The sequence below is a fragment of the Mauremys reevesii genome, linkage group 18 (assembly GCF_016161935.1).
Source record: "Mauremys reevesii isolate NIE-2019 linkage group 18, ASM1616193v1, whole genome shotgun sequence".
Taxonomy (NCBI): domain Eukaryota; kingdom Metazoa; phylum Chordata; order Testudines; family Geoemydidae; genus Mauremys; species Mauremys reevesii.
This window is the reverse complement of record NC_052640.1, coordinates 3463049-3482037: the sequence shown is the minus strand read 5'-3', so window position 1 is coordinate 3482037 and position 18989 is coordinate 3463049. Positions and strand designations below refer to the sequence as shown.

General features: G+C 52.4%; 1 protein-coding gene and 1 long non-coding RNA gene across 6 annotated transcripts in view; one reads left to right on the top strand and one right to left on the bottom strand.

Moving 5' to 3' along the window:
* Positions 1–18989, top strand: part of FAM222A (family with sequence similarity 222 member A) — a 107324-nt gene that overhangs the window by 47799 nt on the left and 40536 nt on the right. For 3 of the 5 annotated variants that reach the window (XM_039505472.1, XM_039505473.1, XM_039505471.1), the window contains one exon: positions 4775–4906. The exons of the other annotated variants lie outside the window; for them this stretch is intronic. In XM_039505472.1, coding sequence (XP_039361406.1) covers positions 4825–4906 — 82 coding nt within the window. In that variant the 5' untranslated portion in view covers positions 4775–4824. The remainder of the gene's footprint in view (positions 1–4774; positions 4907–18989) is intronic. 5 annotated transcript variants of the gene reach the window in all.
* On the bottom strand, positions 612–12162 carry LOC120386313. The gene is made up of 3 exons (XR_005589646.1): positions 12110–12162; positions 1830–2008; positions 612–898 (listed from the first exon to the last, which is right to left on the bottom strand). It is a non-coding gene; the product is annotated as an uncharacterized LOC120386313 (long non-coding RNA).

Here is an 18989-nt window from a genome sequence, read left to right as displayed (position 1 = left end):
AAATGCTGTGAAAATGAGAACAACCTGCGATCTGCCCTAATTTGCTCCTGCCTGTTCTGTTAGGTAGCGGAGATCTGCCAGGTTGTCAGGCATTTCTTTCCCCTGGCTCTCGGGCCACTCAGTGGGTCAGGCTGTGCCTGGAATACTGTACTGAGCTTCACTCTGAGTGTGGCTAACTTCATTCCCAGCAGCTGAATGCAATCATGGATCCAGGCTGCGAAGAGAAATCAGCTCTTTGGCTGCTACGTCCTGAGCTGGGGGAGAGCTGAGAAGCTTGTGATAGCGTCGCATCTGAATGAGCAGTGCCCTCCGTGTCACGTCAAACCCCAGCCCAGATGACTCTGCTTCTTAAACAAAAGGCAGTTTTGAAGCCAAGAAAAGTCCTAGTCTGACTCTGCTGCCGTGCTCCCCACAGGCACACCCACGCCCATGGATCTCGCACAGCTCCCGCGCACACCCTCATGTATGGGTGTGTATGGGCTAAGTTCTCAAAACTGCCATTTTAGTTTGGGGTGTTTCCATTTTTGGGTGCCCAGCTTCAGAAACACAGGCCCTGATTTTCCACAGGTGCTAGTGAGACCTGGGAATCCAGGACCTGAGCTTAGAACCTGGCCCGCTGGCTGTGGCTTGCATTGCAGGGAGCCAACACCCAGATGTTCAGAAATTGCAGCTCATGTCCGCTAACAGGATCTGGGCGATGGAGCAGATTTCCCCTAGTGGCACTGGCGGAGCCCTCCGTCTGCAGGTCCCATGTATGTGCTGTGCCTGGGAGCAGAGTGGGTTTGTACTCTGTGCTTGTCCAGCTGGCAGGTCTCCTGGAGCGGTGCTCGGGTCTGAGCACCAAGCGGGTAGAAGGTTCTGTGCAGGATCTATCCTGGAGTCCTTGGCATGCTCTGAGCTGTATGGAAAAGGAGGATGGAGGAACTTGCCATAAAACTAGCTTGGGCAAAGCTTTGAGAACGCAGTGAAGAACCAGTTTGTACTGGCTCTGGGAGGGGGGGAGGAGGGCACTGGGAAGGGTTGCCAACTTTGATTGCAGAAAACCGAACACCGTTGCCCTGCCCCTTCTCTGAGACCCTGCCCCCGCTCACTCCATCCCCCCCAGACTCACTCATTTTCACCAGCTGGGGCAGGGGATTGGGGTGCAAGAGGGGGTGAGGGCTCTGGCTGGGCGTGCGGGCTCTGGGCTATAGCCAGGGATGAGGGGTTTGGGTGTGGAAGGAGGCACAGGGCTGGGGCAGGGGATTGCGGTGCAAGAGGGGGTGAGGGCTCCAGCTGGGGGTGCAGGCTCCAGGGTGGGGCCAGAAATAAGGGGTTCATGGTACAGGAGGGGGCTCCGGCAAGGGGTGAGGGCTCCGGCTGGCAGTGCAGACTCTGGAGTGGGACTGGGAATGAGGGGGTTGAGGTGCCGGCGGGGGCTCAGGATTGGGGCAGGGGGGTTGGAGTGCGGGAGGGGGCTTATGGCTGGGTCAGGAGGCTGAGGCACAGGCGGGGGTTGAGGGGTGCAGACTCCAGGTGGCACTTACCTCAGGCGGCTCCTGGAAGTGGCTGGCATGTCCGAGAGCTGCGCAAACCAGGGCACGCAGGCAGCCTGCCTTAGCCCCGCTGCACCACTGACCGGACTTTTAACAGCTTGGTCAGTGGTGCTGACCGGAGCCGCCAGGGTCCCTTTTCGATGGGGCGGGTCGAAAACCAGGCACCTGGCAACCCTAGCACTGAGGAGGGTCAGCTACTGCTTGTGCAGCACTGTGACTTGTGTGGGTGGGAGGCGCTAGAGACCAGCGGAGGGGAGGGGGGGTGGTTGTTAATTTTACTTTATTACAAGTTACCTTGCGAGTGCATCAGGGTGTAGATGGTATTTGTCTGTACAGCAGCTGCGAGCTTTGGATGCTGTCTGACTGAGGCTCTGCAGCAGCGGGCTGGGAGAGCTTGCGCTGACCAGCTGGTGTTCTGTGCTGACCTGCGGAGGGAGCTGGGTCAGGTCCTGGTTCTGGATCCTTGCTCTGCTCTGTGTAAAGAGGAAATACCCGGGTTGAAATGCCATGAATGGGATTCATTCGTAGAAGGGTGAGAGTGAAACTGGGAAAACGGAAAGCATGCCCTCCCTGACTCTCGTGAAAAAGATATTGCATATGGGTGGGGGGAATTTGCACACACATCACTGCCCCCTGTTGGAGGGGAAAGTGGTGATCTTCTCCAGGGTTGTGTAAGTGCACAATATACAAAATAACCCAATGCATTTAAAGCGGGTTGAGTCCTCTTCCCTGTAGCCCTGCCTGCCCCTTTGCCCTGACAAGTGGTGCTCCCTGCCCACCGAGGTCTGGGTTGGGGCGGTAGGAACGGTCCCCTCTCTGCTCGGAATAGCTGAGATGGGGCAGACTTTCCGCGACAAAGCGTTGGGCCATGTGATGTATCGGCTGTGACACCCAGCCATCAGTAACTTTCAGCCAGCAAGAGCAATGGATCAGAACTTCTGGCTCTGAAGGACAGAGACTGCAGCCTGCTTTTCTTATGCTTCAAGTCAACGTCTCCTTACCCCGTCTGTGAAGGAAAGCTTGGTCCAGGAGTCACTCGAGGCAGTGAGAGTACATCAGGAGGAATTAGTTTTAATTTATGCCTTCCATCTAGGCTCCTGAAGGGGATCTACAATTACTGTAGCTCCGTTGTTGGGAATGACTTTGGCCTGACCCCTCTGACTCTAGTCAACTAGATTTCGAGGCCAGCCTGAGCTCTGGTGGCAGACGCTGGGACTCGAGTGGTTTTTAATAGAGGCTTTTCCCAATATCCACTTGAAATGGAGGGTTTGATCTAGGCTGGGATCTTAATGGCCAGCTTTCAGGGGAAGTAATCGAATGCTTTATGATGTACTGCGAGGAGATGGTGTCCATCATTCCAGCGAACAATCAAGCGGCCTGTCTCCCGCTGTCTGACATTGGCATCGGCACGTTGCAGGGGCGGCAGTGGGCTGTTCTGGGTATGCAGGCTGCATCCGCAGAGGCAGAATAGGAACTGAAACCCACTTTTCTTTGGGATCCCTCCTCAGGATCCGCTTTGGCCAGGCTACCTGGGGGAAACTGGCTCACTAATCATGGTTAGATTGAGGGGCAGGTGTGGGAGTGGCTCATTGATTTATATGTCAGAATCTTTGTATGTGTCGCTCCCCTCCCTTTGCCCTTTATGTGGGATAGCAGATTCGTCGGGACAGGAGCTCTCGCTGCCCTTCTGGGTGGAGAGCACGGTCATAATAGCTAGATGCTGATCACTTCACTGCCATGTGTGACCCTGGCTCCTGGAGACAGCCGTGCTGAATCAGCTCAGGAGGCCGGATAATTAATGGGCAGGACATCTCGGAGGCGTTGGCGAGCGGGCTGGGGCGCGCACACGTTGTCCTTTGCCCACTCTGTGTGATGTCAGCGTGTCTCTCAGCACACGGGGACGTCCCTCGCTGATGGGGGTTTGGTCTGCTCGCCCGGAGTCTGTCCTAAGGCAGCACGCATTTAAAGGAACTGCGAACACACAGCCCCAGGCCTTGGGTGTCACTGCAAAGGAGACGTGTGCTAACATCTAGGTGGTTAGCTCGAAATAACTACCAGGCTGTAAAGACCTAGCGCAGGCACCGCGGCGGTAGCTTTTACCTCCCTGTAGCTAGCCAAGGTCAACACGATTTCCTCCCCACCACCACCACCACCACCACCACCACGCTTACCTAGCTACATCAAGATAAAAACTGCAGAGCTTTGTCTCCACTAGGGCTTTGTTTGTAGATAGTTACCTCGCGCTAGATATCTCGAAATAAAATCACACCTGGTTTGCAGTGAAGACAGCCTAGGAGCCCAGGACCTCGGTAACCTGCAGAGCCTTCTGGAGCTGCCACTGCCAATGCCCCGCTGTACGCTGGTCTTAAACTGCACAAGCGTGAAAGTCACATGGCTGTGTCTTGCGCTGCCCTGCTGAGGGAATGTCACCTGCGGAGCTGGAATGGAAACAGTTGGAAGGAAGCAAACATTTTTGGGGGGTAGAGAGGATTTTGGAGCCACGGGGGGTATGAAAAATAAAATTTTTCAGTCTTAAACTACAAATTGTTCAGGTTTTGATTTTCTGTTGGAGAAAACATAGAACGGGATGAAATTTCCGTGGTGTGTAAGAAAGGTCGTCTCCCGTCCAACGTGAACAGGAAATGTTTAATCCAGTTGTGGTCACTGGGCTCATAGGTGCCAACTTCTCCTGGCGCTGGTGGGTGCTTGACCTCTGGCCCCGCCCTCACTACACCCCTGCCCCAAAGTCCCTCCCCCAACTCCGCCCCCTCCCTACCCCTATTGGACTCCTTCCCCAAATCCCCGCACCGGCCCCACCTCCTCCCCTGAGCGTGTCGAATTCCCGCTCCTCTCCCTCCCACAGCTTGTTATGCCGCGAAACAGCTGTTTTGCGGCAGCAAGCGCTGGGAGGAGAAGCGGGGACGTGGCATGCTCAGGGGAGGAGGTGGAGGTGATGTGAGCTGGGGCGGGGAGCTTGGCTGCACCCATCAATTTTTCTCCGTCGGTGCTCCAGCCCCAGAGCACCCAGTGAGTCGGCGCCTATGACTGGGCTCATGACAAACGTTGCTTTTAATGCACATAGACCCAGCGTCACCCGCCCATCACACGCTGTCTAACTCACAGGCTGGCTTTCCCAGCCACGTACAGTGTTCGTGAGGGAGAGAGAGGCCGTGTGACGCTCAGCTACCATGGCCGATCCCGTTTGCTTATTGACGCCTTCCCTTTCTGTCTGTCTGCAGCGTGAGGGTCTCCAGTCGTGACTCCAGCAGCGCTCTCCAACGCTTGGACCATGTTGGCCTGTCTCCAGAGAACCCAGAACCCACCAGCCCAGCACCTCGCATGTCCAAACAAGACCCTGGAACCGCGGAAGTGTAAGTGCCTGTTGGGACTTTGCCAGGGAGACGGCATATGCTGTGCACTGAGAGGGGGCTTCTTGCACTGATCTCTCCAGTTCATTTCCCGGCATCAAGTTATTCATTGACCTTCAAACCTCACTTGGCTCTGTCAGGCTTCGTGCTTGGTTGTGCCTTGTGCTGTCTTTTCCAAGCGCCCTGTCCCATGGAGTGGGTTAGCCCTGAGGCCCTTCTCTGCTCTGTGCCTCTCCTGCTATGGGAGGCGGAAGGCAGCCCGTGTCCAGTTCCCTTCCTCCCTGATTGGAAGCATTTGCCTGCTTGCTGCTTTGATGCTGCTTGTCTCATTGAAAAAGACATTTCTTTAACTGATGATTAAAAAGAACAGGAAAATCAGGGGAGGGGAGGGGGGAAAAGGAAGGAGACGCGATAAGCGAATTAAATTGAGTCGCTTTGGCTGATAAGTCAAACTTCAGAAAATTTTGCAGCAATGTCTCCAAAGTGCCGTGGCAAACACCTGCTCTGAAGCCTCCTTAAAATCTCTCTAACCCACCCTTCCCCCTCCCTCTCCTATAATTACTTTTCCCAGTTTTGCTGTAGCTCTGCTGTTCCTGACGAGCTGGCCTTTCAGATAAGCTGTAAACTAGTTACATTAAAATGGGTTCCAAAAGGTCACGCCAGTAAAGCACCTGTCTCGAGCAGCCTTTGTCTCTCAATCCAAACCATGATTAAATGTATATTTAATGAGCCTGCTTTAGGCAGGCAGGTTTGACCTCTCCGGCTGGGAAAGACACGTTAAGATTCTCAAGTGATGAATGTGTGTTTTAAAGAGGGGAGTGGATATTTTTTCTACTGGTCTCGGTTGGATTTGTAAGCGTTCCGGGCTGAAGACAAATCAACTACTAAAGCTCCGCTTTTTAGCGTGTGACAGCCCCAAGGTATTTGGTTAATGATCTGTATTTTCCTGGAGACGTATTTTCCCTACCTGTGCACCCCAGCACAACCAAACCACTCTGCTGAGTTTGCCTTGTGAAGTAGAGGTGGGTGGGGTCTGAAGTGATCAGATCTTTTTTTTTCTAAAAGATACAGTCAAGTTCAACCACAGCTATTGGACTTGAAGCAGGAATTAGTTCAGGGGGGCGCCCATGTTAAGGCTAGATGATGCAGTGGGCCCATGTGGCCTTAAAAATCTACAAACTTGTTTGTATTTCTGAAGGCACCTTTCCTTTCAGTTCTCGTGGGTATCTGAGGGCAGGTCTTCACTACGCGCCGGATCGGCGGGTAGAGATCCATCTGTTGGGGATCGATTTATCGCATCTCGTCTAGACGCGGATAGATCGATCCCCAAACACGCTCCCTGTCGACTCTGGGACTCCAGCTCGCGAGAGGTGGAAACGGAGTCGACGGGGGAGCAGCAGTGGTTGACTTGCTGCCGTCCTCACGGCCAGGTAAGTCCACCTAAGATACGCCGACCTCAGCGAAGTTGCGTATCTTAGGTCGCCCCCCCCGCCTAGTGTAGACCAGGGCTGAGTTCCTCTTGTGCCCCAGGGGAAGAATCCTCCCAGTGTTTCCGATAGACTCAGTGGAGAAGGATGCCAGGGGCTCTCCCCACTGCTCCCTGTGCCAGAACGGGAAGGTTGTTGCCCCCTCTCCTCTCTCGCAGGGCTCTGTCTTGCAGGCCACTGCTGGCTCAGTGTGCGGAGCGAACCGAGCTTGTGTCTGTGCGTGTAGACACTTGCTCAGAGCTTACAGCGTCGCTCGAGTCTTTTTCTTATTAGCGTCTGGAAGGCAATTGAGTGTTGCTATTCGGTCACGCCTGGATACCAAGCTACGTCTCTTCTGAGCCGGGCTCAGGGAATGTGTGCACAGGGCTTCAGAGGTTCCCTTCCCCGACTGCCGTGGGAATCGGAGCTGGGGACGGGGTTTGGGGGTGAGGATGGCTGGTCATTCTCCAATATTAATTGGCAACAGGCGCGTCTGCAAGCTGTCATTTGCGAGGGATTCTGAACCATCGAGGCTGATCCTGGGAAACACCCACCAGCCTGCCTAATGCTGCACTCAGTAAAAGGAGGAAAAAAGTTTTTGGAAAGACCATCACCTTCCTCCTCCTCCCATTCAGGACAGAGGAGGCGCAAGGAATCCCGAGCCCCTTCAGTGGATCTATTAGTGCACAATCTACTTTGGGTGCTGGCAGGTTCACAAGCAAGGGCTGGGTTCTTCCTGTGTTCTGCCTTCTGGATGTTCAGGCTGGGGCAGGCGTCCTTGTCTGAAATGTGTCTAAATTACCAAGGAGCTTTGGAAGTGGGGGAGTTAATAGGCCTTTGTGCACCCGGTTCCGTGTGAGATATTACCGCGTGTCGTGGATTAAGTGAAGTCCCGTGGTGGGGGGACCCGCGTGTCTGAAACCCTGCTGCTAGTGTGCTGAGTGGCAAGTGGAATAACAGCGCGAGCTAAGCGTTCGTGTCGGAGAGAGGGAGGGATCAGGTGAATAGGTGCAGTGGCTGGCTGCCCAACTTCCAATCCACACCACAGCTGAATGGGACCTTCCCTGGCTCCCAGGGCTGGGATTGGGCCTGATTCCCTAGGAGCCTAAGCCTCAGATGAGCATGTGCAGAGCAGGTGTGAGAAGACCCTGGAGTGATGGCACCAAGGGGTCCTGCCCTCCTCCCTGTAGAACAGATGCAGCACAGGTGCAGGCGTCCCCCGTGTGCAGAAGGGAGAGAGTGGTGTGCAGCCTCCATGCGCGTCCAGTTCTTGGCACCGCTGCCGAGGCTGCCAGTCGGGGCCAGTAGCTCTGGCCGCTGAAGGTCTAGACAGCAACGAGTGCCATGCAGCCGATCCTGGCTGATTTGCTCGAAGGCAACCAACCGGATTTTACCAATTCAATGCGGGAGGGACTGTTTTGTGCATCTTTTGACAGCCATGGTTTCGTTTTTATTTATGGCATTTCTTACCGGGCTGATAACCGTCGGCGTGATGCCCGGTGTGCGCAGATCCCCAGATGCGAGTATCCCAGCACTCTCCAGGCACTCGGGCTAGCTTGTGCCGCTGAGTCACTGGGCCGCGTGTGGGTGCAGCTCTGGCCTCTCCGGGGGAAATCTGGGAGGCGGTGGGCGCCGCCTGCACCAGCCCAGACAGAGGGTGCCGCATGCTCTGCTGGCCGATGCTGGGGAACTGGTGCCCCAGGGTGCTCGGAGGGAGCAGGCAGTGCAGGGACAGCATTTGTGCCTGATAACTGCGTGAGCGGAGGCTCTTCACACCCTCCCCTATCCTGGGCCAGCCATGCCAGGCGCACCTGTTTGTCTCTTTGCTTGCAGCATTTTTTTGTGGGAGAGGCCTTGCTTGTCCCTTTCTCTCACTGCTGCTGTCTTTATTGAGCCAGGTTCTCCTCCTCCTGCCCCCTAGTGCCCCCCCAAGTCCGAGGGGCGGGTAAGAAGAGATCCACGGGCCACTGATTCGCTTTATGCCACTTTGGAGCTGCTCTGTCCTCTCTCGGCAAGAGTCTCCTGCTAGCCCACTCCCCCACAATGCACTCGCTGCCTCCGCCTGGCAGCCAGGTCACCTTAATCAAAGTTTAGCTGACCGTATGTTTCCGCTCGTTATGGGAAAATGCAGCACGCCTCTTTTTCTCTAGGCCTCCTGCTATTTCAGATTAAATTGCAGGTGACATCCAGGGCCAGGCATCTGTTTTTGAATATAATTTTCCCCTCTTTATTTATTACACCTGTAGCAAACGGGGAGGGGAAGCTGCCATCAGCCCTGCGAAGCAGAATGAAAGGCGAGCCTGGGTCCCGTGCAGTGTGGGGGCAGATGAGCCTCCTGCTAAACGCCTGCTTAGGTAATCGAAAAAGATAGCATTCTCCTCCAACGAGCCACAATTTAGAAGTGCCTCTGATTGCTTAATTTGCTCCTGAGTATCTCAGTAATTATCTTTATGGGTCTTATTTCTGTCCTCTGGCACTGTTTCTGTCGATATTAAATGAGTCTGGCGCTCGGCACGGTGGCCGCCTGGCCTGGCACCACTGTGAAATCCTATTATCCTGCCTGCGCCTCTGATTAATTTTTGTATTAATTTCACGTAAAAGGTGAGCTGACTAATGTCCCCGCCTGCGCCGGGAGCTGCGTGTGTCGCTGACGTTTCTGGACCCAGTGCCCTGGCCACCAAGGTGTGGCCCCACCCTAGGTTTTCCCTTCCCCTCTCTTGCTGGTTAATTGCTTTTTCTCCCTTTATACCTTTTCCCCATGGCATCTGGAAAGCGACCTGTGCACACAGGCTCTGTGAGTTGCTTAGTTGGTATGGGAAGACGGTGGGGGGGCCTCGGTGGGGTCCCCACTGCTGGGGCCGCTCCAAAATGCGGTACCTCAGCAGTGCTCCCGTGTGCGGAGGTGAGCCTGTCGGCCCCGGACCAGCGCAGTGGCTTCGACTGCCCCTCGGCCTGTGGCGGGTGCTGGTGAAGATGGGGTGGCGGAGGGCTCAGAGCTGTGTGCTACTGGTGACGTTGGGTGTAAATCTGCCCAGACCTCATGCAGGGTCTTACTGGAGTGGGTAGTTCTGAGTGTTGAGATAAGGGTTGGGCTGAGGTGAAGCTGGAGAGATGGGCTGGGGAACAGATCAGGGCTTCTCCAGTCAGGGGCTTCCTTTCCTACAGAGGAGAGAAGAGTGTCTTCTCCAGACCCATGCCACATCCGCTGTGAGATCCTTCATGGAACTTCTTGGGCCTTTGGCCTGCTTCTCATCTGAATCTCCAAGAGCCAGCAATGCCGCCTCCTCCTCCACCTCTCCGGGAGAGAGCCGGAGCTGGATGAGGGGCCCCAGCACGTGCCAGGTGCAGGACAGGGCCTGTATCGGGGAAGGCGTCTGGGCTCTATTTTGCCATCCCGAGTCCTGACTGGACAGTTTCAGACTCACCACTTCACCAGGGCTGCTACCGGGAGGCCAAACCCGCTTTCTTAATCTTGGAAAAGCCACCCAGAGATTCTGGAAAAACAAACAGTCCAGCAAGTTCTGAAACCTCTTGTACCACCACTACCCAGACACATTGGAGGTTACCAGGCCACCTGGGCCACATTTGCCTAGACACCCTTTGTTCCCACGCCCAAGGTAGCCAGAGCAACATGAAGCTTGAGTTACCCGTGAATCTCCTTCATGGAAGCCTTCCAAAATGCCCACCTGCTATTTCTGTTGTTTGTGTTACAGTAGCACCTACTGGCCCTGACCAATATCTGGGCCACACTGGGCTGGGTGCATGGTCAGAGGCAGTCCCTGCCCCCAAGGGCCAGCAGCCTGCAGAAAGAGGGCATGCTCAGCAAAGGTCACCCAGCAGAGCCAGGAATAGAGCCCAAGTCTCTTGAATCCTAGTCCAGAGTCCTGTCCACTAGGCCACGTTGCCTCTTTTTACACAGCTCCATCGTCTGCTCCTTAGAATCCCCCAGCCTAGGGGCTTCAAGGCCTGGTGCCACAGGTCTAAAGTCTTTGTTCCACCAGGAATCACAAACTTCACTGAGCTGTAAATAAGGCTCTCGTCTGTGGCTGGAGTTTCTCCCTTTCTGAAGAGGAGAAGAGCTTTCCACTCACCCACGTTCATTTCGTTGTCCCCCCAGGACGCTATGGAATTCGTTGGCGAACAGCTCCAGTGGGCCTCCCCCCGCAGAGACCCATGCCTGGTGGGTCATTCTAGGCCTTGTGTCTCCCCGAGGCAGGAAGATGTTGCAGTTTGCATTTAACTCTGACCAATATCCCCTGCCCTCCATGTGCTGTCCCTGTGCTGACCTGGACCCTCGCTACAATCCGCTCTTCTAAGGAGTGCCTTGGCTGTACAGACCAGCCCCACGTTCCAGCCCTGTGCTCCTGGAAACGTTTGGGCACTTGGCTCTCAGACAGGGGAAGGCAAGGTACCCTTGAGGGGACAGCACAGCCCAGCTCTGCTGTGTGAAGAGATGCTTTTCATTACAGCTTCTTCAGTGCTAGGGCTCCCCAGCAGGGCTGTCATGCATGCCCCAGAGCACTGTGGGACATCCTGCAGCCTTGTGGGATTTCACCCGGGATGCAGCTGCTGCAGGCAGCATTCTCCAGCTAGACTTTAAACCAATAATAGCTCTTAAAGCCAGCACGTTAGGCTGTCGCCCGCCCGTCCCAGCCTCCCTCTGTACCCACAGGGCCACTTATTGCCATCTCTAAGTGTGTCTCCTGTCAGATTTATCGAGCCGCTCGGCCAGGCCCTTGGCGTTGTGGTTTCAAGCTCAGTTCCCTGGGTTAGCGAGGAGGAGGGGGGCCGTTTGCTTTCCGCAGAGGAAAAGGTCCTGCATGGACACCCAGCTTTTGGGCAGACAGCAGGGAAGGGAGGGGTCCAGCACAGTGAGCCAATGCCTTGGCCTTCCCTATCCTCCTCCGGACCCCCTCTCCCTTTCCTGGCCTTCTTGCAGAGGAGCAGGGATGCTCTGCAAAAGGAGGCATCCTCAGAAAATATCACCTCCAATTAACTTCAGCAGGCTGGGCCCCTTTGATTTTACTCTCCTTGTGTTACAGGAATTCTGAGCTTTATTTAAATTATAAATCAAATAATACCCCTCTCAGCTTGGCCAGCCCCTGGTCTTCTCCTGCTCTCTGCAGTGATGTAGCAGTGGCTTATATTTAATTAAATGTCACTTGATATGTGCCTTCCGTTAGACGCCGGTGCATCTGCTGCTAGGCCGGGGTTGTTAGTGCATCTGCGGTGGTGTGAGCAGGAAATGCACATCTGTAATTGGTTGGGATCAATATTTAGCTCAGCGTTATGGAGCGCTTCCTGAGCCAGGCGCTCGCTTTCTATTTAAAAAAATAATTAAAAATAGATTCTCAGGGACGCCTGAACTATAGCAAGTGGGGGGGCTGGACAGCTCGGGAGGCTGGTAAATAGTACCAGAGCCTCCTATTTCTAGGTTGCCAGTTCAATTCCGGCCCAGGTCAATAAGGATTGCACGTTGTTACTATCTGATGGCTGTCTCGTGGGCTGTGTGAAATGAGCTTGTGGTCTCAGTCCATTACTTAGTAAACAGATCACAAAAGCCAGCAAGAAGTAGAGGCTCCCACATCCTATTGAGGCTACCTGGGTAATTTTAGAAGAGATTAAATGTAATTTCCAAACTGGAGCTGGGCCAGGACGTTGGGGCCAACACCTCTGTTCCTGGACAGCACATCAGGCAGCTTTCAGTGGTCAGAAAGACAGTAATGCTATCAACACTTACCTCCGTCACAGCGCTGCAAGGGCCCTCATCCAGCACTAATGCAAAGGGCAGAGCAAGGTTTGCCGAGCCCCCAACACAACTTCCTGCAGCAAGTGACTCAGAGGAGAGGCGTCTGCCTACCATCAGCATTTTAGGGAGCACAGGTCATCCTTTGCCGGTGTCATCCCTGCTCCCCCCCTTTGGAGGTAACTCTTGGTTGGTTGCTCTGATTGACTCTTGAGTTTTGTGTGGTTTCTGAGGATCTGTGGCCATAGCCTGGACACTAACTTCCATCAGGAGTGGGTGACTGTGAAGGTAATTAGTCAAGCAACAGGTTTGACAAGGGGGAATTTACAGTTGTCGCTCTCCAAATACTGTGGCCTCTGGGCGGAGGAGAGCAGCCAACCTGAGGAAGGAGGCACTGAGGCTAACTTGCTATGATAGATAATCTGGTCTTTGGAATCTTAGACCATTTATCAAATGTCTTTAGATGTTTAAAGATGCAGAACGGCACTAGGGGCTTACGGTGCTTTTGAAAATGCCACTAGGAACCTATCTGCATCGTTTGGCACCTGAAGATCTTTGCAAACCGGGCCCCAGACTGGTTAAGGCTTTATAGGTCACGTGTGAAACTGCGGTGTGTATTGCAGTGCAGAGAGTGTCGGGGCACTGGGCTGGTTTCTCCCCCGCCACTGGTTCCTGTGCAGACCGGGGGTGTTATTCCCGCCGAGCGCCCTGGGCATCTGCGTGCTGAGAGGAGACGAATCGCAGCCCTGCTAAAATACGTTACGAGGAATAAAGCTAAATGAGGGGCCCAACTGCCTCCTTCCTCTGCGCTCTGCGTGCGGCTGGCTTGCCGGGGCGAGCATCATGCTCTCGGATCTCTGTGCCCAGCACCTCCCTGGATTTGTCTTGAGTGGAGCACGCCCTCGGCTCTGAACGGACCATCCGGGAAACCGCTGAGGAGTCCTGCACATGCTGCTCTGGTGGCTCCGGATCCGAGGAGTGCTCCGTGCGACTCCTGTCCCAACGGGAGCCTTAAATCTCCCTGCCCTCACCCGGGGGTGCTGTTCATGTCATACGTCACAGCAGCCCCGGGTGGAGCTGATCACAGGACAGCTCCGGCAGCCCGGGAAAGGAGGCTGCCTCTTTGCCCATGCAGTCCGACTCTTTGGGATTCCAGCTGCCTGCGTCAGCCTGGGCATCGCCCTGTAGCCGGGGCACTTACCTCGCTTTCAAGGTGACTTTAACCTTTGCACAGAGGTTCCCGCTGGGGAGGGCAAAGAAGAGTTCCCACCTGCTTGTCCGCTGGCCTCCATTTCGGCTCACTAGGTGCAGTTGCCGCTCCGGGGCCTCAGAGGTTTCTGTTTGTCTCCAGCGGGGCTGCAGCCCTGGGGTGAGCCTCCGCGTGGGTGTCTGGGCCCTGCTGTGTGTGCACAGCAGCAGGTAGAGCTGCGGCAGGCGTTTGGCTTTGAGAGACCGTTTGGCCGCTCCACGAAGCCACATCTTTCACAGCCAACGTTTTCTCAACAGAACAAGTTTCGTTCCCACCCCCACACCCCACCCGCCCCGTCGTGGTCTCGTCTCTGTCTTTCTTTTGATGGCTGCTTCATGCCAGGGCTGGGTGCAGGCTGGGGGCTGGAGGCAGAGCACTCTGTGCTGACGGCGGGGCTGTACACAGACAGATAGTGCCTGTGTTGATAAGACTGTTCAGACATTTCAGTGCATGCCTGTTTCTGACACAACTTCCTTTGTATAGCTACTAAAGGATTTCGGTTGCTTATCAGGCCCAGGTTTTCAGCCTGCCTTCTGAAGTCCTTAGCTCAGCTTTTGATGCCACTTCTAAAGTCTTTGTTGTTCCTGCCCATGGTATGAAGCCAAGAACCCCTGGCGTTGGAGCTCTTGCTGTCCTGGCATCAGCCCAAAGAGCAGAACCTCCAGCCCTGAAGGAAGGCAGGCGAAGGACGTGGGTTCAAAGTGGACATGGGGATCTTAGGGTGGGTGTTTTAGGGAACGCTGACTTAAGAGAAGTTGAGTGAGGGAATTAAAGAGCCTGTTTCTGCCAGGATTTGTTCCACTAGTGCTTTTCTCGATCAGCTTATTTGTGGGGGCAGTGACAGCTGAAGTCTTAGCTAGTAATTCCCACTTGCACTGTTACTGCAGGGGAGGTGAAGGTCTGGGTGACATTGGTCAGAAAGGTCATTTTCATCAGCGGCAGCAGATTGTGCCCTCCAAATTAGGTACATATAGGAAGGGTTGGGGGGGGGGCGTGGGGGGGTCCAGTCTGGGTTGTTTTTCCTTCTGTGCTACATGTTTCATGTATAAAATCCAGCCTTGACCAGCCCCACGTGGGGAGAGGCTCCTCAGATTGCCGGAGACGTAGTGCCGCTGTGGGGGAGTAATTACTGTGCCTATTTGAATTGCTCCTTTTATTGGCTGATAAATATTTTTTAATTTACACACTGCTGTCTAAAATTAAAGTGGCACCATGGAAAATATTGATTATGAATTAACCAAATGGACCCCTTTGCCAGGTCACTTTTTGCTGCTGAGCAAATTAGCTGTATTCAGACGTAAGGGCTTCCGGTTTGGTAAGATGCTGACCGCTAAAAGAAGCGGCATAGATTGCTACTTTGGAGATAGAGAACCAACCTGGGGAACCTGCTGTATTGTTAGCCACAGGTAACGTTGCGCCCACATGCACCTCCAAGGACAGAATGGGGCCCATAGCTCCCCTGACATGGAGAATGTTAATGATAAATAGGCTTTTTCAAAGTCTGAGCACCTACAGTGGTTCACAGCTTTGATTTTTATTTTTTTTTAATTAAATGAAAACTCACCTTCTTTCTTTCCAGCTTGGTAGAACCTCTGATCATGTCCTATTTTTAATGACATGGCCTCTCTGATCTGCAGCTGCAATTGCAACTTTTACCATGATGCATTTGAAACACGCTGTAGGACTTTCAGCTCCCCAGCCTGGAGGGGAAAGAAGGCTGGCCTGACCACTGAATTGGGGCCAGGAGATCGAATAGGGGTAGACCCTTTGGGCAACTCATTTAGCTGTCAGCCCCAGTCTGTAAAATGAGGATATAAAAGGCTCCCCTCCCACAGGTGCTATGTGGGTTAATGAGTTAATGGTGTGCAAAGTGTTTTGAAGATGTAAAGTGCTAGATAAGTGCGAAGTCTTGTCAGGTTCGTGGCTAGCAGGTTCTGCTGCATGTGCTGCTGGATGGAAGGGGTGGAGGACGGGTGAGCTAGGCAGAAACTAAAACACATGAGTAGTTGCAAGCGTTGACGCGGCAGAGAAGTCTGAGTGTGATGCTCCATGTCCTTGCTTTGAACAAACTGCATCAAATGTTTGTGGAATAAACCCACCTGTTCCCAGCACATCAAGTGCTTTGCTGAGTTATGTTTTATTTTTTTCACAGGTGCTTATATTAGAAAGATGAGATAACAAGTGCCGTTTGTTTACCAAAGCCTGCCAAGGAACAAAGGGGTTTGACTGCTAACATAAAACACTGCTTTTTACAGTAAACACTGTTTTAGCATGATTGGATTTCACACCTGGCCCAGCAGAGCCTGCGCACCTCTTCTAGCAGGCTGGGGAGGGGTGTGTCATTACTCCCATGGAGGGATTTTGCATTTCGCTACCTTCTGAAGGATGCTGTGCGTTAGTTTGCTGTGGAGGGTGTCGGAGCTGGGTTTTAAAAGGTTACGCCGCCCTGTACAGAGCTCTGAACGCAGCTCTGAGTGTGTTATAAAATGCGAAGGAGAGCTGTCGTCTTGGGCTCTGTTGGAGGATTCTGGCAGTCTACACTTATTTTCATTTGCAGGAAATAGCATTTTGGAGGGGAAGGGGCAGGGCCGGCTCCAGCGTTTTTGCCTCCCCAAGCAGCAGCAATTGGCGGCACTTCAGCTCTACCACCGGCGCTTCATTCTTTGGCGGCAATTCGGTGGCAGGTCCTTCCCTCCGAGAGGGACTAAGGGACCCGCTGCCGAAGAGCCGGACGGTCCGCCCTTTTCCGTTGGCCGCCCCAAGCACCTGCTTGCTGCGCTGGTTCCTGGAGCCGGCCCTGGGAAGGGGACTACATGTGAAACCCCCAAAACAGTAACACAATGAGGCAGAGGATCAGACTGGCTGGCAGATGTGTTTTTTAAAATAAAGAAGGAAGGTGCTTTGCCCCTGTGTGCATGTCTGTCTCCCACCAGAGCTACACTCAGAGTTATTCAGTAGGGGAATGTGTCCTAGTGGAGAGTGTCAGAGGGGTAGCCGTGTTAGTCTGGTTCTGTAGAAGCAGCAAAGAATCCTGTGGCACCTTATAGACTAACAGACGTTTTGCAGCATGAGCTTTCGTGGGTGAATACCCACTTCTTCGGATGCAAGCAGTGGAAATTTCCAGGGGCAGTGGAGAGAGCATGCACAGCTCTTGGTTTAAGGTGTGCATAGGCTCTTCCATAGGGTGGGTTTCAACCTGTAGCTTTGCAGCTTCCATGTCAAACTTTCCACCAAATGCAGTACAAGATAAGGACCTTGAAAGGGTGTGAATTGCAGGTTAAAAGTACGTGGCGGGTGGGGGGGGGGTGTGATTGAACCAGGAGAATACAGCTGCTGCTTCACTTCCTGTCCCAAACTACTGCAGTATTGGCATCCCCAAGCAGTCAAAAACCCTGATTCAGAGCCCAAAAACATGAGACTTAATACGAACCCCACTTATTTGATTTGCTTTTTGGTTTTTGAGCCATGGGGTCATGTTTCCAGATTTCAGGGCCAGTTTTACAAAGCTGAAAACAATTATGAGCCAGATCAGCTAGGAGGAAGAATTTAATCTGGAAATTGTTAATGATAATTAGGAACTTTGTAGGAGCATTTTACTGGATGCCCACAAAGCCACAACTGAGAGAAAAGGCTGCGCTGGTCTAAAAACAAAGAAGCCTGGGTTAGAGAGGAGGTGAAAACAGCTATAATATTTTTTTTAAAAATACATAAATTAGAAATGGAAAAAAGGAAGCTGATAGTGATGAATATGATATTAAAAGCTAGAAATTATAGAAAATTGATATGAGAAGCAAAAGAATACTAGGAGAACTCTATGGCAGAGTTGAGGGCAATAAGAAGGGGTTTTATCAGTAACTCAGCGAGAGGTTAGGGGTCTATTACAGCAGTAGGGGTCTGTGGCCTGCAGTGTGCAACAGGTCAGATCAGATCATGATGGTCCCTGCTGGCCTTAAAATTTGAGTAAACCCTAACAATGGTATTAATCCATTATTAGATAGAAATGGTAGAATCGTCAATAATAATGCAGAAGAGGTAGAATACTCAGTAGAGGTTCAATAACTATTTCTGTTGTGTATTTGTGGAAAAGCCAGAATCCTATGATGATGAAGAAATACTTACTATTCCCAAAGTAACTAAGGAGGATGTTAAACAGCAGCTCCTAAAGTTGGGCAGCTTTAAATCAGCAGGTCCAGATAACTTACATCCAGGAGTTTTAAAAGAGTTGGCCATGTAATTCTCTGACCATTAATGTTGTTTCTTAACAAGTGTTGGAACACCGAGGAAGTTCCAGAGGCCTGGAATAAAGCTATTCCTCCAATATTTTAAAAAGGGTAAAGGGAATGACTCAGGTGATTCTAGGCCTGTCAGCCTGACATCAAACTCAAGCCAAGAAGGGACTCAGTTAATAAAGAATTAAAAGTTAATGCCAATCAGCCTGAGTTTATGGAAAATAGATGTCTAACTAGACGTCATTTCTGGATGAGATTAGAAGTTTGGTTGATAAAGATAATAGTGTCGAGGTAATAGACTTCTGCAAGGCATGCACTTTGGCACTGCACATTTTGATTAAGAAAGAACAATAAAAAATCAACATGGCACGTTAAAAACTGGCTGACTGAAAGGTCTCAAAATGTAACTGTAGATGGGAAATTGTCTTCAAGCAGCTGCGTTTCTCAGGGGGTCCTGCAGGGATTGGTTCCTGGCCCTATGCTGTTTAACATTGTTGTCAGTGCCCTGGAAGAAAACATAGTCATCCCTGCTGACCTTTATGGACGGTACAAAGATTGGAGGAGTGGTGAATAATGCAGGGGACAGGTCACTGATACAGAGCGATTTGGATTGCTTGGTAAGTTGGGCGCGAGCTAACCGTATACCTTGTAATACAGCCAAATGTAAATATATACATCTAGGAACAAAGACTGTTGGCCATGCTTACAGGACGGGGGATTCTGGCCTGGGAAGCAATGACTCTGAAAAAGACTTGGGGTTGTGGTGGATAATCAGCTGAACGTGAGCGCCTAGTACGAGTTTGTGGCCAAAAAGGCCAGTGCGATGCTGGGATGTATAAACAGGGGAATCTGGAGTAGGAAGGTTACCTGGTGTGACTGGACCTGGAAGTCTATGTCCAGTTCTGGGGTCTACAGTTCAAGAAACATGTTGAAAACTTGGAGAGGGTTCAGTAAAGAGCCAGAAAAACGATTGAAGGAGCTCGATCTACTTAGCTTAACAAAGAGATGGCGATGGGGTGACTTGATGACAGGCTGTATTTACCTGTATGGGGAACAGAAAAATATCACAGGGCTCTTGCCGTGAGGTCTGGCAAGATCCAGTGACTGGAAGTTGAAGCTGGACAAATGCAGACTAGAAATATGGTGCAAATTTTTAACTGTTGGAGCAGTTTGCCTAGGACCCTGGTGGATTTTCCATCACTGAACATTTTTAAGTGAGGAGGGATGTTTTTCTAAAAGATCTGGCCTAGTTCAATCGCAGCTATTGGACGTAAAGCAGGAATTAATTTAGAGAAGTCCGATGGCCTGTGCTATTCAGGAAGGCAAACTAGATGATCACAGTGGTTCCTACTGATCTTAAAAACTCTGGATTTTTTTTCTCCACAACCAGGAGGGT